The sequence below is a fragment of the Drosophila bipectinata genome, chromosome 2L (assembly GCF_030179905.1).
Source record: "Drosophila bipectinata strain 14024-0381.07 chromosome 2L, DbipHiC1v2, whole genome shotgun sequence".
Classification (NCBI taxonomy): domain Eukaryota; kingdom Metazoa; phylum Arthropoda; class Insecta; order Diptera; family Drosophilidae; genus Drosophila; species Drosophila bipectinata.
The window spans coordinates 9200485-9223108 of NC_091736.1; the positions used below are offsets into that span (position 1 = coordinate 9200485).

The 22624-nt window shown below is 43.5% G+C and overlaps 2 protein-coding genes across 3 annotated transcripts in view; one reads left to right on the top strand and one right to left on the bottom strand.

Annotated features, from left to right (window-relative positions):
- The first annotated feature begins 1635 nt into the window (after positions 1 to 1635).
- LOC108126955 (chaoptin) overlaps positions 1636 to 22624 on the top strand; it is a 39103-nt gene continuing 18114 nt past the window's right edge. The window contains exon 1 of the mRNA XM_017243750.3: positions 1636 to 2085. The gene's annotated coding sequence lies outside the window, so the exon portion shown is untranslated. The remainder of the gene's footprint in view (positions 2086 to 22624) is intronic.
- Positions 20376 to 21807, bottom strand: LOC108126957 (uncharacterized). 2 transcript variants are annotated; one of them, XR_011442079.1, is made up of 3 exons: positions 21575 to 21807; positions 20735 to 21490; positions 20376 to 20671 (listed from the first exon to the last, which is right to left on the bottom strand). XR_011442079.1 is itself a non-coding variant. In XM_017243752.3 (2 exons), the coding sequence occupies exons 1-2, from the start codon at positions 21630 to 21632 to the stop codon at positions 20796 to 20798; spliced, it is 753 nt and encodes a 250-aa protein (XP_017099241.2). In that variant the 5' UTR covers positions 21633 to 21806; the 3' UTR covers positions 20697 to 20795. The 2 variants fall into 2 exon arrangements, 1 of the variants encoding a protein (XP_017099241.2); XM_017243752.3 differs by lacking the exon at positions 20376 to 20671 and having other exon boundaries at positions 20697 to 21490; positions 21575 to 21806.

Sequence of the window (22624 nt, forward strand, 5' to 3'; positions counted from 1 at the left end):
TCATTGTTCTGTGGGGTAAGCTAGATTAAGGCTTCCAAATTAAATATCCCCCAGAATCTCCTTAAATCTTTTACCTTGCTGGACCAGAGAAAGACCCAGAAATGTGTCATCAAGACTTATGGACCCTGCACTCTTTCCACTTGCAACTTTGATGGAAAATTCTACTTCTAGGCGGCCAGTGCCTGCAAACTGGCCATCGAAAAGTGAGAAGTCAAAATGAGAAGTTGTCTTTTAAGTTTAGGGCCACATACTCCCTTTTTTTTAATTATCAGGATTCATATCATCGGAAAGTGGATTTTGCACCGAAGAATCTAAGAGAAGTTAAATAGATTACAAGTTCGAAGATTAAAGTTGAACTCGTTGTCTTTAATAACGGAAACTGTAAGAATACGAATGCAGAGTGCAAGTTTCTCAAAAAATGTATCAATACATTGTTAGAAATATAAAATTTCTTACTCAACTGCATTGAAATGCCGTAATCCTTTTGTTCTATTACCCTTCACCCCTTCTGTTACATTTAGCCAGAAACTCCAATTGTTGGCCAGTTTGGCCACCGCAAACCACAAGAAGACAAAGTTGGGGAGGGCATCAGACACTGGCCAACGAAACTATCAGCCACCGTACCATCCGAGCCGAGATAGACCGAACCGAACTAAACCTAGCCACCCAACTATGAAAAATTTAAACTTTGCATCCGAGCCATTTATTCATCCTGTTTGGCATCTGCCATCATTTCTTAGCATGCGGTTCGTCCTGCCGCCTCCTGCTCCTTGGGAAGCTCAAAGCTGCCATCTATATCCTTTAACCATCTCCTGCTGGCACTTTCCAGAGTCGGGATGCTAGGCTGCTGGTCTGATGGGCTGCTGGGCTGCTGGGCTGTCGAGGGGTGCACCTTAAAAATTAATTGAAACATCACTACCGGCTAATATTGTATATTAAAAACAGCAAAGGAGCCGCAACGAGATGGGGCATATAAAAGTTTTTGGGGTTACCGTCGAGTGGCAAGGATCCAAGGAGAATGGCTCTTGAAAATGGCTCGGGTGCGTGGCCATTTATCAGCCTTAGTTTGGGTTAGAGGCCGTCGTAGAGCCTGAAGAGGAATGTCGACCAATAAATTCGAACAACATTTTCGGTTACTCTCGGAGTTTATTAGCCAGCAGTCGGTTGCCGGTATTCTGTGGTCAAAGGGCAACCTGAACTTGAATCCGGCCTCTTCATTGGACCGGTGACCCCGGGCTCTTTGCTCCCAATCCTGCCCCCCTACCTGCCCATGTCCATCCATTCCCCACTCCATTTTCTGATTTCCATCCATCTTCATCTCCACTGTCTTGTCTAGAATATTGGGAGCACTGCCAGCTCGAAATAATTCCAAGTCCATGAAGGGCGCATGTTCAGATTCTCTGCCACTCGGATTACCGACTCTCGGGCCCCTCAGCTCTCATTTGATTCCACGGCACGAGACTGCCCGTCCGGCTTCGTGGCGCGTCTGTTGCGCCTAGGACAACAGTTTCCGTGTTGCATGTTGCTCGTGCTGCACGGCTCGGGTGATCTAAAAACGAAGTGGCACTGCGAGGTCGCCGACGTGCCATAAAATGCGCATAATGTGCCGCGGATATGCCAGTGCACGTTTGTTATTTGGCGCGTGAGCATCGCTTTGGGCTAAAGTGGGGCGGAGTGTGTTAATGTTCATTTTGTTGTTGATGTTGAGGTTGGTCGGCGAGTCGGGTGGCCGATTGGCGGCTATATCCCGCGATTAGCGACTGGGCCCGGCCAGCTGGTGTGGCAGAATGTGACAAAGAAAATTCCAATATATGTAAGCTGGCTCGCACAGTATACTCAAGAGCAGGAATTTCAGTGGTTCAGTGGATCAGAGGCAATCACCTGTGATTGCTGCAGTGCTACAGTGAAGTGATAATCAAACTTGGTCCAGACCAGAGTCAGCAGCAAAGTTGAGAAAGTGAAGAAAGGCGAACACGGGCGTGGAAAGTCACGGCAAGTAAGCGAAGCACATGCAACAACTGGATACGGATAAGATTGCTGAGCCTTGAACAGCCGCCGACCCGCAACACCACCCACACAAGTCAAGTACGTAACAGATTGATGAGACTGCCGGCTTTGACCCCAGCCACATTCCATCACAAGATACTATACCACCATACCATCCACCACCCGCTTTACTCATCCAACCAGCCATCCATCTGCCCTCGTTGGCCACTTGACTAAAAGTTCAATTTCCTGCAAGATGCTTTAATTGAAGCGCACAGTAAACAAGAAGCACCAAGCAGAAAGCAAAAAGCAGAAATCTGAGTGGGAGGGTAGTGGTCGAGGGTACCACAAAGGGGCGCAAGGGTCAATCGTCGCTCTGGGTGCCTGCCACTGGTCAGTCATTAGTCATTTGCTCATTTCCGCAAACGCAGCCCGGATGTGCAGCACTTGTCAGCCAATAAACAACCTCAGCGGGAGGTGGGAGGCGGTAGGTGGTAGGTGGTTTGGGAGGTAAAGGTCAGAGGATGGAGTATGGCAGCCGGAAGAAGACGTTCCCTCCCAAACTCATACTCGCAATTAAATGTTTACATCAGGTTCAATCAGCAATGGTGATATGACCTGCTGTCTCGCGAAATCAATTGAGATTGTACTTCCATTTCCGTTTCCATAATTTATATTGGCAATCCATCATTTGCAGGAATTAGGCCTTGTTAGCTAGTAACCTGACCCGCTTTTTAAAATTAACGAGCTCTTAGGGAACCTTGTACTGCTTTTAGCAAGATTCTCGGAAGTCGTTAGAAAGTGGTTCCTAAGAATCCCTAATTGTGGCAAATAAATATCCGCAGAGGATGACTTTGTATAGACTTCCATTAAAAGCTAAAATCAAGGAAAGCTTCGAAAATACAAAACCTTTGTTAGCAAATCTCTGACTCGATGATTGACCAGATAAGTGAAAAATCCTGTCATGGGTCGTATCTCTTGCCCAGTTTCTTTGCTATTCAACAGAAAAAATTATTGTGTGGCCTTAAAGATGCATACTAGAAAAAGTGGAACGAACCGGAGAAATCTGGGGAACGAGTGCTGCAGTAGTGGGTGGGATTTCGGTGTGTAGACTGCATATGTGTCACACATTCAGTTTCTTGGACAACAATAACCGAGACGGACAAGAGCACGGCGCATCGTTCAGAAAGAGCAAAAACATTGCAACATAGGTGTTACAAAAAGTTAAAAAAAAAAAATCATCTCAGAAGCAACAATAACATTGCTATGAGGATGGTTATGGTGGGATGTCGGAGGAGTGTGGGGAACAAGAAGCTAACCCAGTTTTTTTAGACGCTGCTTCTTCACGGCTTAGTTTTGTTTTTGGCCGCTTTTTTCCGTAGTGCTGCTGGTATATTTCTTTTTATGGCTTTTACCAACTGGCCGCAAAACGACGACGACGACGACGAGGAGAAGGCAACCTCAGTGACAGTAAAAGAAACAAAAATATTTCCACCAAAAACTGCCAGACTTGGCCCGTTCGCCCACCTCCTTGAATGAAACCTGTTTTGTAATTGTTGTTATTTTTTTTCCCCCATTATTATTTTTTTTCTGGTTGGTTGTTGTTTGTTGTTTTCCGAGTATGCGTGCTGGTGTGTTGTTGGGGATTTCTTTGGGTTTGGGATTTGCCTTCTTGCCTGGGCCATTGTCACGTAAATCTGTGACAGAAATTAGCCTCGTTGACAAAAATATGCCTGCTTACACATTATTTGTACAAACAAATAGACGGGCAACAGTTAATGGCGTGGAGAGTGTCGTCCTCGAAGTGATTCTAGGGTCTCCAAAGGAATGTCGGGGGACTGAGCCGGAGGTCCTAAGAAATTTGCATGGGAACTGCGCCAGTTGCTGATGTTGCCTTTGCCGCTGTCCTGGTGAATTCCTTTGGTAGTTTTGCGGCTGTCGTCCCTGGCTATGCTTCTTTCGTCCTGTTTTATTGATCTGTTTATGTTTTAGGACCTCAGACCTCTCCCACAAACACCCCTGTTGTACCCTCATCACGGGATAGGCTAACAACAAAAACTTTTATTTGTGGACTAATAAAAATGCAAAAAAGCGAGAGACAGAACCCGAAATGTGGACCGCAAATTCCAGATTTTTTGTTGTTCTTGTTTCTGGGCTGAGCAGGGCTGGGTTAGCAAGTTATTTGGGGGTTAATGACCAGACAGGCGTGAAAGTAATCATAAACAAGGTCTGCCGTCCATACTACTGAAAACCCAGAGTTAATTTAGCCTGACGGGGTCACAAAAATTTTACCTCTAATGCCAGCAAAAATTTACTTCTATTTTTAATCTACTCATTAAGATCACTTTGTAAAAAATCATTTATGCACCTCGTTTTATTGATTTCGTTGTGGCTCATTGGCTTTTGGAAACTGATAGATTTTTATAGCATACTTTTAAGAGCCGCAAGCAACTTCATCACTCATACGCCGTGTTGCCTTTGGCATCGACAGAGAAATACTGCATTTTAATGAACAAGTTATAAAAGGTCATGTTTTTGTTTGCTTCTGCTAAAAATTTAAATGTATTCCAACTGGTTTTGGCAGTGACCTCTGTGGCTTCAGTATCCTTAAAATTAAAACCTTTTCGGAAACATAAAAGGTTTAAACAAAATGAAAGCCATCCTCAAACTATCAAATGTTTAGGTCAAAAGTCAAATCCCTAAAAAATTCCTGACGTCTACATTTTCCAATCAAATAGACCCCTAATTACCAGGACCCAACCTTAGGCACACAAAACGCCGAGTCAATCTATCATGCCATGGTGTTTTCGTGATTAACACGAAACTTTGGCCAGGCCGTGCAACAAAATGATTGATGTCCACTACAAAATTTTCAATGTATCGCCCACAGGCACGCCCCTTTTCAAACATAGTCCCGTCGAATCGTCGATGCCATTTCGATACGGGGCCTAAACCCTGTAGGATAGGTGAACACGGGATAGTCCCAGCCAGTTGCTGTTTATCGAACCATTCAGTTTTATGTCACAGCAACTGATTGATTTTTAATTAAACGTGCCGGCATTTCACTGATTGATGCTAATCATACGTTTGGTGGGCCTAAGTCCAGTCACGCCCCCACTAATAGCCGAGCGTAAAAAGGTATCTTTCCTCTTTAATTTGTTAAAAATAGCACACATATACACATGAGTGGCAATACGGTTGAGGGCGGAAATTAGATCTTTATTGTATGCGACATTTTAAGGCAAACCAATTGAAAAGGTATTGATGGGAGATGCACAACGGAAGCCGTGGGAAAGCGAATATTATCCAGATAGTGCCAAAGATCCATTTACGTGACTCGGAAATGCAAATAAAAAACCTCTTCCAGTTTTTCTTTTTTATTGAATTGTGAAGGCAGGAAATACGAGGAGCCGGTGAGTGTGTGGGTGTGGGAAAAATACGGGGCCAACCGACATAAATAAACCTCAACTAAGTCGTGTGTTTTGACATAGATTTAAATTGACATGGTTGTGTAAACAAACCGGGGAGGACATGCTACAAAGATACAGATGCAGACACAAACGCAGAACCAGAACCAGAGCCAGAATGAGACACTCGGCCCCACATTGAAAGCCGCACAAAAATTCTCTGCGTTCAAGACATTCCTTGGCCAGGCCCCACCCGTAGGCTCGGTTGGCCCACTTTAAGGTTCAATAAGAGAAGGGAAGCAAATAAAATAAAAATGCAAAATAGTTTGTTATTTAGCATATTTGACGGCTAACCCGGCTGCTGTCGCTGCCGGCTCGTAAATGTAAATTGGCCGACAGATATGGAGATGATGACAAACAGGCCCAAAGCTAAGCCGGGATAGAAACCGAAACCAGGACGCCCAGCCGCACAGCCCGCCAACCGTGGAAAAATTCTAACTCACTGAGCGAATCCTTTGACAATTTTGTTGCTGGCTGCGCTTCGATGGCTCGTTGGTTTTCTCGGCTCCCAGCTCCCGGCTGCCGGATCCCTGCTCCCGGATCCCGGCAAAAATATTTGCCACGCAAATAGCTGGAAAAGTATTGCCCGATTATGTTTCTCTAACTGGGCACACACGCAGCAGTCAGCAAATTGAAAGGCAAACACGCACACACCGATACAGAGGCAAAAAAAAAAAAAGGGAAAAAGATGAACAGGCCAAAACGATTTGAGAAGGGATCCGAAAAAACGGAAAACGCAAAAAAAAAAAAGATATGGAATATGAGGGAAAATCGTACACAGAAGAACGGAGAATAGAACGCAGACTCGTTGCTTTCTATGAATGTCAATTGGTTGGCGGAATGGAGCACAGGGCCGTTGAAGGAGGGGGCCAATTTAAAAGGGCTTACTTTTTAATGAAGCGAGCTAAGGACGATGCACGACCCACACAGCGTATAGGGTCTGGGAGGAGGACGCTGGGATGTGACAGGAGACAGGGGGAGACACAATGGTTATAGCCACTATGATAAATGGATGAGCATATGTAGGAAGAAGTAGTCGGATAACCGAGTGCCTGGCCAGGGGCAAACTGGCAACTTATTGACAAAGAATGGCAGCGAGAATTGAAATAGCAGATGAGATGCAATTAGATAGGGCGTAAGTGGAGCTTGATAATACGATATTATGCATTGTCAGTCCGATGAATGGGGTATCAGAGTCTCGTGTTGGGGAGATACGTATAATTGATGCTAATGGTCATGCACAGGCTGAGAGAACCCGCTCGTTACTCATTCCGAATGACAGATAAGATTGAAACTTTGTAATTATTTTTTATCCATAAATCAGAGACACAAATTTGCGGCAATTGAAACTAATTTGGAATGTGAATCGCCAACAATTAGATGACATTTATGTTGATATTGAAAGCAACGTAATTGATGCCCAGGTACCGGCGCTATCAATTCACTTGTTTTCCATTTGGGCATTTTATTGGTTTTGCCGCACTCGACGGTAGCCGCAATCTGACATATTGGAATGTCAGACTAATGAGGTTTCCAAACCAAAGCCTACTTACCCCTATTTGCCCCGGGCTGGCCCACCCTACTACCACCGGGAAGAGGGGAAAGAGTGAGCGAAATCAAATCACATACCATGTCAGCCATGTCGGCCATAGTCCCTCGCAACCCCAAACCCCGACCAAAACCAAACGGAACCAAACGAACTGCAACCGGCTAAAACAATTCCCTTAGCTATGCTAATGACGCGCAGTTTCCTCTATTGTGCGCTACCTTTTCCACCATTTCTGCCGTTGCAAGCCCCCTCCTCCGCTCGGGCCCTGTCTAAGCTCTCGCCTCGCCACCGCTTCTGTTATGCAAGCGTCGAGGTTAAATATATGTTCTGTTCTAGAGCCTATGCTAATGCGGCGGTTAAGAGGCCGGGGGCGGAAAAAGGGGGCGGTATATTAAAGATTCTCTTAAAGTATCACCGAAATGAGAAATATTCATAGGTAGTAAGAGTTTGAAGACTATTTAATGTGGTTTGAACCATCAGATCTTTTTATATTCATTAGGAATAAAATATTAAATATTTAAACAAATTATTAAATTTCACTTTCTCCACCATAATAATTCTTTGTATAGCATATACCAAAATAAGCTTTCCAAAATCTAACTTAAATTCATATAAAAGGGCATATTTTTAAAAAAGCTATAGACCTTCTTATCCACCTTTTTCTCCAGTCGCGACTAGTCGCTTGCTACCAAATTCTATAAAAATTCACCTTATTTAAGACTTGAAATATTTTTCCCAACATTTGTATGTATTTGGAAAATAAGTATAAATATGTGCAGGAGAATGTGGATTTTGTTTCCCACTCCCTGGAATAGTGGTGCTGGCGAGTTGTTGTCGACATGTTCGTTTCGGGTTTCTGGCTGGGATTGGGCTGTCGTCAGAGTCCTCCTTGCTGGCTTGGCTGTCCTCGTCCAATATGTGTCAAATGCAAATTTAAATCTTATTGAAAAAGAGGATTATGTGACAGCAGCAGACACTGCTCAAAAGGGGGACAGTACAAAGCCTGGGCGGCAGAGGGGCAAAAGTTGGATTTTCCCCTTCTCATGGTCGCTTTTCATTCATTTTGCGGGTTTTTCTGCTTCTGGTGGTGCAACTAAAAACGTCACTCCTTCTGCTGTAATCGAAGCGGGAGTGATTGACTGACTCGGTATTGGGGAGTGTGTGTCCTGTGCCAGTCCTGGCTGGGTAGTGTGTGGGGGACAAACCACCGTTAACTTTTGAGTGCGGCATGTGGAAGGAGCTGTGAGCTGTGTTGCAGCAACAGCAGAAACCGATTCTCATTTGCATCTTTTGCTGTGTGCCATTTTTAAATGGTTTTCCCTGTCTTCCTGTTCGGAGTCGCTTCTCCATTCCTTTTTTCTGTTTGTCCTTATAGTTCTCTGCCTGGATCTGAATCTATTCTTTGGCTTGCGGTTCTCCTGTCATTGCACTCGTATCATCATTTCGGCATCATATCTGCCTCAGAGTGGGGAATATAATAAGAATTCTTCAGCCCATCCCCTCCAGTCCACTCCCGTCAGTCTAATCCCCCATCAAAACACACACGCCCGCTGCATACATTTATAACCAATACAATGACATTGCCATGCCATATTTCTCCTTTCTTTTTTTTTTTTTTTGGGGCACAAAATGCTTTACTTTGCGCTTCGATGCCACCTCGCTCCGTCATCTCCTTTGTGAATCTGTGTGTGCCAGGGGGTGGGGAAGTGGGGGGTATTCAATATTTTCCAGCCATTGAAATCAAGGGACGAACGGAGGTCCCTCTCCTGGTGTATATTTCAAAGCTTTTGTTATCAATATGTCGCCTGCTTATTGAAAATAATACAATATTCGTGCGGGATGTGGGTGTAAGAGTGTGTGTGTGTGCGTAATATATCTTTCGTGTCTTCCTCATTGTTCGAAGTATCTTGTAGATACTCTTGTGCGAATGTAAGCTTGTCACCTGTCGAGGCTTCGGCACTTTTGGGACACTGATTGCGAAATCATCATCATCATCACCATTCGAATTGTAATCCTTGGCGATTTATTTGAAAATATGAAATGAAAACTTTTTGATTAAAGTACCAATAAAGAAATGCCCATATCAACGCTCCAGGCATAGCAACAAATCTTTGAATAAAATTATGAATTTCAAAGCACTTATTTTCAATATATTCGTGTAGAGAGTGTGGGGTAAGAAAAATGTTATTGCAGGTCTTGGAGTTGTTTACCAATTTGTTTGTTGGTTAGTTTTGTTTATTTTCGCCTTTTGTCATGGCGAAACAATCCCAATAATGGCCAATACCGATTCTTTCGGTTCCATTAAATATGCATACAACAAATGCCACTACACACACTTGCCAATTCGAGGATTCGACGACCAGCCACTTTCGTAGAGGAAGGGGCTCGTGGGGAACTGGCAAATGCCCTGCACGTAGTCGCATAAATTCTCGTATTCAAGCTTGAAGCTCTTTTCTTTATACATATACATTAAACATTCCTTCCCAAAGCCGTGCCATTCAATTCAATGCGATTCCACTCGATTCGATCCGGTGAGAGAATTTATGTAGCCCGGCCTTGGTTATGGCCTAATTGAAACATGCCCTGTAAATGCATTAAATCCCCGAGTAGTGCCCGAATAATGAAGCTGATTAATTCAATCAGTTGTAATGCGAAACGCCTATATTCTCTGAAATGAATGTGTTTTGGGTGCTAGGGGGCCTTAGGTTTGTCTTTCAACATGTTAAGTAGTTTAACACGCTAATGTGATTCAGCTCTAATGCCGGGGGGCTGGCTTCCGGGATATCTGATATTCAATAGCTTTAATAACAAATAGGCCAAGTGTGATATGTAAATGGTCCAAAGGCTAAGGTGTTGAAGGGCTGGGTAATTATTTGAGGAAATTGAGACATCTATCAAAGGTTTGAGAGCATTTAGACATGGACGTTCAAGGGATTCCTCAAGCATTTCTTAATGTCCAGATACAGATTGTATTTATTATGCAACCATGCAAGCTAATAAATTTTTGCCAAGCAAACATTACAAATTAATAAAGTGTCCCAAATTGAGGCTCTAATCAATGCAACCGACTTGCTTTTTCAAAACGCAAATAAACAATTTGCCAATGGGCAGCATAATTAAATCAATATAAACTTTGAATCGCTCAAGGGAAAATAAATAATTTGATTTATGGAAAGCCAAATAAAAGCCATTTGAAACTCTGAGACGTCCATCTTGATGACGTTCTTGGCTGCTCCACTTTTATGCTCGACCTTGACTCTTTCGGAATCCACTTCATATCTATCAGGGAATCGCGCCGCTCAGTCGGCGCCTCAGTTGCCGCCTGTCAAAAGTCAAAAGTTCAGTCTGCAATTTGAACATGACATTTGTCAGGAGACAAGCACATGGAGACAGGGCGACGGGGCGATGCCAAATGGGAATGTAAGTGGGTGGGGGCGTAGGGACCGATCCGGCATATCCACTGAACCTTAAATCAAGTTGTAAAGGAGGCTGGGCGAAAGTGCTTGGGTATCCTGCCAGCCAGGACGAGGCGAGAGGAAGGAGCTGTGTGGTAGCAGCAGCTGTTGATGAAACGCCAACAACAATATCAACAATAGCAAAAACAACTAGAGCTCTACAATGGCGCTAAAAAGGAAACGAAAGGAAAAAGTAAAACATACCGAAATGAAGATGGGCAGCTGCGGGGCGTACACACACACTCATACTCGCACTTCAACGCACAAACACAGATACAGATACACAGTCGGACTGACAGACTCGCACACATGCGGCTATAAAAGTGACAAATGTTAAACGAAATGTAAAGAAAAACTGACAACAGGAAGACGCCACGTAATGAAGCATAAAAAGTACATTTTTCAAGACGACTGCCAACTTGACACCACACCGATCCAAATAAAATACAACACTGCCCAAGTGGAAACCATAAGTGGATACAAGTATAATAGAAACGGTTATTTTTTAATAACCTTGAAATAAATAATGGGTGTATGGCTTTTAAATAGGTTTTTTTAATAGTTTAAATAGGTTTTCCTTTTAAATGAAATCCGTAGTGTCCTACAGAAAGAATCGAATAAATTATTGGCCTTGGCAGCTGGAAGGTAAACAAATATGCATTTTTTCACACATACAATATATGTATGTCCTTGGAGTGTGTGCTGTCGATTTAAGCACGGCCTTTGATTACATTCCCGTATGCATTGCACAAATTACATATGCCGGGGCTAACCAAGCGGATTGAAACTCATCAGCCGAAAGACCCGGCGACCAATCCGTGTCCTGAAATCATAGCATACCTTGCGGCGCCAGCCGACTGACAATGAGCCCTCGTAAAGATCGAAAAGCAAAAGGCAACGAAAACATTGTCAACGGGGGCCCTGGTGCGTCCTCGAATCCGAATCCGTATCCGAATTCGCCCTAGTCCTCGTCCTTGCCCCGCCACGGCATAATCGAAATTCATTTTCACGCTTGTAATCAATGCGACAACGCCCCAGCAATGCCACGCCCAACTTATGCAAATCGCTGACTTCGTGCAGCTCCTCCTACTCCACCACCACCTATCCCCTCCTCCGAATCGTAATTGCTAAAAAAAATTTGTGTTGCAGAAGAAAAACTTGGAGTGAGGCAAAAAAAAAAAAATGAGAACGACAAACCGAATTTAATTTGTTTTTCGCTCGTTTTGTGCTGGCAACTTTTTCGTTTTCTTGCTGAATTCATTTTCAATACGCAGACATCTACATATATTCTCGCAGACATATATAGGTTTCTTCTGCTGCTTTTGTTGTCTAGCTTGTAATATTTATTATCGAATTGGTGGCTCTACGACCGGGAGGGAGCCGAGCTCTAAGAATAGAAGGGCGGACATGCCAGCAGAGTTCTAGCAATTTCAAGAACTCAAAGTTGAATTCAGGAACCGCCACCTCCGGTATAAGTTGCATTTGTAAATTCCTTTTGGACTCCCTTTTTTCTGAGAAATAAATTGTTGATCCAAAAATATAGTTTTACAATTTTAAAAAATTTGGTACTTCGTTATTACAAAATATATTTTTTAATCTCACAAAGGAATGGTTATAAACCGAGTATTTGCCGAAATACCTTCCAGGGTATTTGAAGCTTCTGGCCTGAAGTTATTTTTTGGCACTCAGTTCCTTCCGTTCCTCGTTTTTTTTTTTTTGGTTGTTGGCTTGTTTGCTTCTGGTTCTCGTTGCTCGATTTTAAAATGTTTGCTGGGATTGTTCGGATTGCCCTGGGCTGGTCCGTCTCCGTCTCGGTTTCGGGCTGCTTCTTTGCTTGAAGCATTGCCTTGAGCGGTGGGGACATTGGTATGCACACGCGTAGCCCTCGCATAGTTGTCCTCGACAGGAAGTCTAACCTAGCCCGGGCCCGGGCATATGCCCTGCACGTATTTCCCTTATAAATTGTTGCCAAATATATATGTATGCGGGCACACACATGCCATATTGCCATACTGTATGTATAAGTATGTTCTCATGGATATGTGTGCTGAGCACTCTCCACCTCAATTTCTGCTACCTACTATGCCCCAATCCCCAACCGACCCGTTTATTTGGTTGCATGCGTATGACAGTTGCAATTCTGCTTTGGCCGGGGCTTTCTCGGTATGCACGAAGGACAATGGCAGAAGTCGTTGCAAACTTTTTGCCAAGCCATGTTAACTGCCAGTCAATACACGAAATGCGAATGATATGGCTTATTTGTGTCCTACGAATGCTGTCGGTCTGCCGCTCCACTCCCGTTTCCTGCCTCATCTCCGAAAAGCCAAAACCTTATGACTTATTCAGTTGATGTTCGGTTTGAGTTCTCTCTGGATCTTTGTCCCTCGTTCCCCTGTTTGTGTCTTTGACCCGGCCCGGGTCTGACTCACGTCATTAATTATACGCCACGTGTCGCAGTCGGGGCAATTAAATTTACGCATTTAATGAGAAAAGCGCCTCGCAACGTGACACACTTACAAACTTGCATAAGCCCGAATATCCAGACATATAGACAGGAGAGCTTGCAACCCAAATGCACCATCCATTTCTATACATTTTAAATGAGCAATCTCAGATTAAATCTTACGGTAGCAGTAATGAATTGATTTATAATATTCATTAGGCTAAACTAGTTTCTTAAAATGTATTAATAAGATATAGCATTTGATTTATTCGGTTAGGAAATGCAATTTTACAAAATCTGTCAAGACATAAATTTATTTTTTATTTGTGGCAATTAGTCATAATTCCTTTGCTTCCTGCAACTTTAATGCATTTATTTGGTTTATAACGAGGTGCCCCAACCCACATGCCATCTGGCACAGTCCCGAGGTCCCTCGGTCCCGTGGTCCCTCGACCCCGGGGAGTCATTGACACACATTTCATCGGGATGGTGCCGGGAATGAATGACCGATGGGCTGCGGCCATTGGCGTCGTCTATTGGGAATTGGATGGACCGTCGGAGCTGGCCGGGCAGCCTATTACCCATTTGTTTTCCAAGCGCTCTTTGACCTTTTCGAGCAGGTCGTAAGTGGCGGTCAAGTGGCCAGCATAATCAGGCGACGATGGGCCCAGTCGTTTAAATACACCCAATCCCAGGCACTTCACCTGTGCGTGTCCCGGCAATTTCCAATTTAATTATACACCTGACCGAATTTGAATATTTCCCCTATTCACATGGCCGGGCTCGTAAATTTAACGCATTAAGATATTTAAATAATGTTCGTTCTCTGCTCTGCCGCTTTCTGGCTTGTATGTGAAATAATTTGAGGTAATGGCAGCCACGTGATTAGCTTGAATCATGCCAAAAATTCATAAATTTCTAAGGAAAACGATTTCTTCTCGTTTTTGCGCCGTGGCTTTCCTCTATCCATATCGCCTTAATTTCCTAATGAAGCCATTCAGTTGGCGAAGTGTCATCTTTTTGATCCCTTACTTTGTATCCAGAAAACTTTACTGTTGCGGCTGTGATAACTAAGAAGGAAAAGCCATCTAATATCAAAGTTATTACTAAATTATAGAGTTCAATATTTTAGTTAATACTTAATTGTTATTAATCAGCAAACTTATAATATGGCTTTTATTCAAACCACATTAAATTACTTAAGTTTTCAGGGAACTCGGGCGGAAACTTTTCCGGCCCAAAGAAACTTCGTAAATTCGAATTATTTGGCCTCATTTACTTTCACAGAACACATGCCTCTCTCCAGGCAACGTTTCACCTTTCAAATGATGAATCGAAAAAATGTTCATTTAAGGCCCAGGCTTCGGCTAAGCCTTTGAGTTGCGGTCGAGATGCGAATAAGCATTTTTCTGGTTTGGATTTTCCTGTCAGTTTCCAGTTTTCCGGATTCGTTTTCGTTTTCGTTTTGATTGCCCCAAGTGCTCCGGATGATGGTGATGCCAAAGCCTGCGTTTGGCATTCATTGAGCTGGGTACTCTGGATAATTTCCACTTCGAAGCAGAGATTTCAAACGCACATACAAATCATACGTCAAAATCAGAATTAATCCGTTTCGTGTTATGTACAGCAATTGAAGTTATGTGCTTAAAGGCTTAAACCCGGCCTAACAAACAGCCAAATAAAAAGGGCAAACCAACACACACAAAAAAGCGCATAAACCAAACACAACAACGTTCCGAAACCAGAAAATGTAACAATCCAGCAACAATCCCCCAAACGCAGCACAAATTGCGTATGTTTTCTCACAAATTCCCATTCCCGTTCCCATTCCCTGTCGCCCAAAACATTTTCTCTTTTTATCCGACTGCTGCCATTATTTGTGTTTTTATTGCGCCATACATGAAACAAATATAAAAAAAAATCAGAGGAGGGGAGCGCGGATAAGGTAGCAAATCGAGAGCAGAAGTATGGCGGGGAACCCGTCATCCCGCCATGCCGCCATTTGCCGCAACTGCGTCGGGGGCACTTGAAAGAATGGCATAAACGGGGCTGACACATGCAGCAGGAAGGAAAAAAAAAACAAAAGTTTTAGGATCGATCCATGATACCCTATATTAGAAGAAAATATTAAATTAACAAGTGAATAGGTTGGCTCTTTTAATAAATATAATTGTAAGAAGGGAAATGGGGTCAATGGGGAAGTCACATCCAGTCCTACTCCAATCTCTGTATACCCCATCATATCCTGCATATCGGTTATAACGACAAACAATAACAGATTTATTGCATATTTCGCACTGGTAATTGAGATTAAACAGTCAAAAAAAATAAGAACGAAAACAGCCGCTTGGCATTTCATAAACCCAGAGGTCGACATTTACGTTCGCAGAACAAAAACACCAGAGCCGTAAAGGCAGAGCATAAATTTTAAAAGCTCGTATATCGTTTTGGCTTTTTCCTGAGTCAATCCTTTTTGCCCCCCAGGCTGCCCCACCCCTCCACAATCCTTTCCAATCGATCCTGAAGGCAATCATTTAGGAAATCCCCTTACTCCTTCTTGTGTGTAATTCGTTTTAATAATTGTCAAGTGCCCGACTTTATTTATGACAAACTTTTAATAATTTAATTGCTGGCCCAGCAATGTCCTCATTGCTACTGTTATGGTTATTGTTATGTTGTTATTATTGTTGTTGTGTTTGTTGCTGCCGCCGCTATTATTGTTGCAATTGCTGGACTTGCTGCTGCGTTCGCATTTAATTGATAAATGCGTCAGGCAATCTGAGTTTCATGGAAGTTTCAAGGCGAGCGGGCTGGCAGGCAGGAAGGCAGGCAATCGAGCGAGTTGCCAGCTGTAATTATAGATGATTTGAATAATTCAATGCCCATGCCCGCCCGACCGTCGCGTTTTGTTTACGCAATTAATTGTGCGGCTATGTGGACGGAGAATAATAGCAACAGTGTCCAAATTGGCCTAAAAACAGGGAATAATTAATCGAGGTCCCATCACTCCCAGCTTGAGTCACTCCAATTATTCTCCAATCCTTTAACACCTTACAAATAGTATTCATTATCAAACTAACTGGATATTTTTTTAAGACAGATATATAAGTGTTTTAAAAGTTTTCTTTGTTATGGAGTCTTTGAGCAACCGGGCGTATGCGTAATATGAAATGAAGTTGCTGGATAATCTGGAATATTTCAGGGAACAGGGCGTAGGCTCTATCTTGCTCTTTTTGATTTCTTTTAGAAAATATTATATTTTATTATTTTATTCAGTAAATTCACTTTGAAAAATATGAAACTAGATCTTAATCCAATTCAGTCTGCTACAAGACTTTAAAATTCTTTGGCAAACTTTTCTAGAAAATGAATTATTATTCTCTAACCTTAGAAAGGTATTTCCTTACTTCTATTTACCTTCTTTTAACACTGTGCAATGGGATCGGGTTGCTGGGTCATCACACGTTTGTCGGCCTCAACTTTCTGGTTCTGGTTGTGCACTGTCATTTGCTTGATAAGCACTAAATACACACATTCAAGAGGCCGTGACACGACACACTAGAACACACGCACTGGAGGACCGCCGACCAAGCCCACCGCACAAATGACACGCTCGTGCCCCAGGATCCGTGTCTCCTGCAACACCCCCCTGCGGCTTTGTGTCCGTACAGCCCGGCCATAGTTCGGCACTTGCCGTTCATAAGCAATTCATGTGTTTTCCGTAAACACTTCAATTTAATTTTAGTGCCGCGGGCGCGAAATTGCTGCTAAATTATTTAGTCCGCGAATTATTAGAGCAGCCCTTTCGAGACCGCTCCGCTCAAGACGGAAGTTTGGAGTATCAGGTTTCAAGTTCAGGTGGGGTGCGGCGCGGTGATTGCTGCTGGGACTTAAATCAAAGAAGGTGTCAGCATACGGCGGAAAATTGTCTAGTTTTTTTTTTGCCGCCAAACCGCTACTGCTGCCACGCTGCCTCCGTCCGCCTCCCGCCACCCTGACACATAATTGCGGCAAGTCGAAGATAAATTACCCAAACTCAAAACTTTGACCTAAGCGCCGTTTCCGTGAGTAAGATTAATGATGCGGCAATTGCCAACAGCTCCAGCCAACATAAAACGGCCAGCAGTACAAACTATCACAGCAACAGCAACTCGACAACTTTATGGGATTTGAATCAAGGGTTGTACTCGAGGCTTGGCCGGAAGGGTGCGAGGGATTTTGGAAATGGCATGAAGGTGGCGTCCCGCGGGGATACGGGCTGGCAACATAATAATTTCAACAGCAGGTAACTATAAAGGGGGAGTGGGTGGCTGGGGGGTGTGATGTGCACCACATGTGGCAGCCCCCGCTCTTAGGTGCGAATGGGTGCATATTTATGGATACAGATACCGAGATACTCAGCAGAAAAGATACATTTATTGCCATGCCATAAACTTTGAGTAATAAATTTTATTTTTATTGTTCTGACTGACTCTGGTTGACTGACTAGCTGGATAGCTGACTTCAATCGAGTACCGGGGAAATCACCTTGTTAGGGCTGTTAGGGCCCGCCAGAGTGGGCGGGCGACTGAAGTGGATTGGAGTGGGGCCGGGGGCGTTGGAGGTCGCTTTGCCAAATTGGCATATTTATGACCAGAAGCAGTTTCACGGAAGGCGCTGCCAAAATAGCAAAAGCGATAAACGACACTTGAATGAACTGGCTAAACTGTGTTTGCCAAGTTGGTGTGTGAGTGCTTGTCTGCGTAGGTGTATCTGTGTGAGTGAGTCCTAGCGAACATATGTATGTGTGAGTGTGATTTATAAGGCCAGGCAATCGGTGGCGAGGCAACCTCGTTTGAGGCCAAGTTTCTTTTTAAAACGCCTCGCAAGATAAATGTATCTTAAAGTTTGTGCTGCTCTGCTAATGGTTTCATAAAACCCAATCCGTTGCATATGTGCAGCTCCAGTCCCTAAGATGGATCGTTTTGCATCTGTCAAGGTGTGAGATATGGCCTGAAACGGTTGCCGGCAAATCGGCTTGGGTTCAGGGTGGGTCGAAATCAGAAGAATGAAGTTTTCATATGTATATACATATGTGTATTTTTGAGAAGAGCAAACAATTTTTATAGTTCAGTCCAAACTAAGTCAAATGATCTCCCCTTTAAAGATACATTGTATGCTTAAAATTCCTCTGCACTAGTCATTTAATCTTGTTTTGCCAAAAAGTCACTAATCCCCTGCCGTCTGGCACCCTTGAAGCATTTAACTAAAAATAAAGCAAGCCCTTCATGGCAAATCCCCTTTGTGCGTATGTGTTTGTGTGCCGGCTTGCGTGAACTTTTGCGTAACCTTAATTGACTTGACGCCGATTAAGTGTAATGTATCTTAGGGATGCGCACATAAGAGGCCAGCCCACACATGCGGCCCGGGTCACACCTACTCTGGCATGAAGACACATCCGACAAGCTTTTTTTGCGTTCGGATGCGTTAAATACACGCTCACAGTTGGCTAAGTTCATTTAAAGTTCTGATCCCCGTCTGAGCAGCGGCTTTAAAATTTTTCCGTTTTTGTATTCTTTTTTGAGCGCGAAAAACGTTTTGCCTCCCACTGCAGCAGCATAAACGGGAGGCGCTTATGGGGCTAAAATTTTAAACCGACATGCTCACATATGTATGCAAGCACACCCGCACACACACAGCCGCATCCACAAAGCAGCAACTTACATATGTTATTATCGTACAAACTCGCAAATTTTCGACAGAGATAGAGCGAGCGAGGCAGAAATAAAGAACGAACGGGGAGGAGCGGGATAGGAGGAGAGGAGAAAACTGTGAAGCAACGACTCCCAAATGTATGCTACGTTTTTCAGCATTTTCCTGCTGCGCTACCCGACGCCAGCTGCGCAGTCGGCGTTAGCTTCAACTAGCAGGACAACATTCCCAGCGGACTCTCATCATATTTATCCTGGCCGTGTCCAGGACTTTCTTGCTGGCTTGCTTTGGTCCTGCCCCGGCTGCTGTTTGTTTTTCAGCTCGTTGACATTTCATGTCACTGTGTCACCGGCATAAAAAATTAAAAGTATAAAAATGATGCAGACCTCAGTGCCTCCACTCCACTACGCCGCCACACTGCCGCCCGCACTCTCTTTTGGGCAAATCGCTGGCATTATATGCGTAATAAAAACTTGCGGTCTGGCGCCACCAGCCTGCAGTCCCGGCTCTGGCCTGGCTCCTGTTGACCTTTTCGTGGCCCTCGACCCCGCCCGGGCTGCTTCCCTCGAAGGAAGATGATGGCGGCAAAGGCTTTTCCGGCCAACGAGGAGACAGTGGAAGTGGGCTATGGCGATGGCGATGGCGGCCGACACTTTATTGTGTAGTTTGCTCTTTGACATACTCTTTAAATGCGAAAAAGGGTATCGAGTATTAAACAGGGATAATCGCATGAATGAATAATGCGGTGAAGGGATATTTTTCTAAAGAACTCGTATTACTTTAAGGGGCTTGTGCTTTTACTTGATTTAAAAAAAAAATTTAGATAGTTCTTCTTTTTAAATTAAATATATAATTTTTTAACCAGAAACCATATACGGTTTGAAATATTATTTCAGGATTATTTCAGAAAATAATGTGTATATATTAATTCTGGGTTGCTTTCAGAAAAACGTTATCGATATGCAGTTGCCAATCGACTAACACAACTATAACTAAAAAATTATTTTATTTAAATTTTTGGTAAGCTGGCATAAAAAAAATACCCTTAGAAATTAAGAGTATCTGCTCATCACCGACTCTCACATTTTTCTGTGCGTACTTTGTTTGCTTATTTTAAAAAAGTTTCCTCCGCCCAGGTTGAGGGTCAGATGGAAATGGCCCTGCAACGCCCGCATCTGCCAAGTCAAAGCTGGGTGGACTGGGGCGTGTGTGCGTGACAGACGTCGCTCTTGGCCATCCCTTGCCCCAACCTCTCCCCCTTTCCCTATCCCAGCCTCCACCTCCTCGTCCTGGCCCTGCCCATCTGACCCCGTGTTCTTGGCCCAAAGCGTTGCCTGTTTGCTGCTTGTCTGTCAGCCAACAAGTTAGTCATTTTCTGTATCAAAAAAAATAAAACGCAAATAAAAAACTTTTACGACATATTTATCTTTTTCGTTTTTATTTTGTCGTCTGTCGTCCAACATCCTGACTTCTTCGACTTTCTCCCTATCTCCAGATACTGTGTGTGCCAGTGCCTGTGCCTGGGTCTGTCTGTGTGCCTGTGCGAAAGGTGCATAAAGGTTGTTCCTACGTATACGCACTCAACTGTGTGATGTATCATTTGTTTTACATGGTCAAAGCGATGGGAAAAGACTTCGATTTGTCACCATCACCATAATGAAAAACAATCAGCAAAAGTGCTGGGCGGCGAACTGAAGCTTTTCTGATTGGTTTTTTCTCGTTCTCGGAACGAAATTTAATATTAAGTGCATATGGCAAATGACAGTGGGAAGATTAAGTAAACATTTTGCGATTCGATGAATAGATTTATTAAATTGAACAAAATTGATGGGAGGCGATATCAGCAGCTCAAGCAGTTTTTTCTTGTTAAACATTGGCCAGGGAAATATCAGCCATTTCCCTTCATTCCTGCAGATATAATAAGTAATCGCCGTGTGGTTGTGAATTAAAAAAAAAATCTCAACCACAGGCATAAGCTATTGAATTTTAATTCCAAACATCATCATGTTAACCCTGTAACTCCCTTTTTTTGGCCCCCGACTCTTTCATTCCTATTCTAGAATGTGTTCAGATCGGAGCTCTAGAAATTCAAATTTTATTAAAAAAAAAAAAAAGGTTTGAATCTAAAATAAAACCGCCGTACCAGTTTTTGACCCGCCGCTGTCTCCTTCTGCTAAAGTATCATCTTTGTTTAATGACTCCAGTCATAAATCAGAGGTGCGTAGCGCGTTACGCAATATCTTCAATAAATCGTATGCTTTGGCAAGCTGCATGGACGACGGCGAATTCGGACGTCCTGTATCGCGGGAACCGCTTCCTTCCATATCGCCGTTCCATCCGGTAAGGTCGACCACCGATACTGCCGTACCAGTCTTTGACCCGCCACTGTCTCCTGTTGCTAAAGTAACAGCAGAGGTGGTCTCCGCGGTGGACGTCGAGCCCGATGCTCCATTCACTTCAAACGCGCTTCGCACGGTCCCCAATCCCTTCAATTCCCCGTAAGCATTGGCGGGCTGCTTGGACGCCGGCGGATTGGGATGTCCAGGGTAGCGGAAACCGTTTCCTTCCATATCGCCGTTCCAGCCGGTAAGGTCGATCACCGATACTGCCGTACTAGTCTTTGACCCGCCGCTGCCTCCTGCTGCTAAAGTATCATCTTTGTTCAATGACGGTGTTGAATCAGAGGTGCTTAGCGCGTTACGCAATCTCCTCAATTGCTCGTCTACATTGGTGGGGTCCGCCAGCGGATTCGGATGGCCCGGGTAGCGGAACGGGCGCTGTTCCAAATATTGGTTCCCATAGAATTGGGATCGGTGGTTGTGGCGCCGCTGTCTCATATATGGCCCACACCCCGGTGTTGACGCTAGTCGAGGTGCCACATGAAGCTTATAATAATCGTCTGGCGGAATCGCAAGAAAAGTGCAGGAACTTTAAAATCGTGTCTGCAGGGAATTTTTTTTTGAAAATAAATGTGTGTTCTTACCTAACGATAAATTTAAAATTTCACGTCGAGAGTTTCCATTTTCTTTTTTGCGATCCATTCTTAACGCTTTTGGAATGACCAATTTGCACAAGTTTATGAAGGAGAAAGAAAATTTTTCGTTTGACACTTTATGTCATAAAGTGAATGACAAAGCAATTATTCAATCCAGGGCTACTTGTGTTGGGTAAAATTCAGTGTTGGGTACTGCCTAACTCAAAGGGTCTCTACACGACACGATAATTTAGACTTAAAGCTTTAGAACATCTTCGACAGAATTATAGAAAAAAATGTTAAAGTACAAGCCATTTTCTTGGCCAGATTGTTTAAATTTATAACTTACTTTAGGCTATATTTTATTTAATAATAAAAAATAAAGGAATTCCTTTTTCGATAAGGAAAATCTAAAGTATTGGGTAATGCTGAAAAACCCGTATATCAACTTTCTTGACCAAATTGGTCACATCTTACATACTTAATTTAAAAGAACTAGTTTCCGTTCCCTTAAAGCTGCAGTGTTGAGTTATGGTAAAATTTAAAGGAGCTTTAAATTTTAAAATTAAAATCTGCAGTAAATTTCATAAGCCATTTCCTCGGCCAGATTGTGACCGATTTCTGCAATTCAACCGCCATAAATGGCTATATTTTATTAATAAGCCGATGTAAAAATATGAATTTTACTTATCCGTGACTTTTGGCTGGCTCGATATAACTTACCGACTTAGGCGGCACGGGCTGGGATTGAGTACCAAAGCCAGAGCCAGTCAGCCGGGGCTCTCGGTTATATTTTTTGGCCCTAGTTTTATGGCTGGTCGTAATGTGCGCAGGTACCCACACACCGGCACACTCAAGGTAAGCCATCGGGAGTCTTAAAGCTCAACAATCGTGCTAATGGTCCGTACTCGTACTCGTCCTCGGCCTCGTCCTTGTCGCAGTAGAAGTCGCCTGGCTTGCTGGAGGCATGGAGAGGTGTGTTGTGTGGCAAAGCCGAAAGTTTTTATTTGTTATTATATACTTTGGCGTGTCAAATAAACATCACACATCTAGCGTACA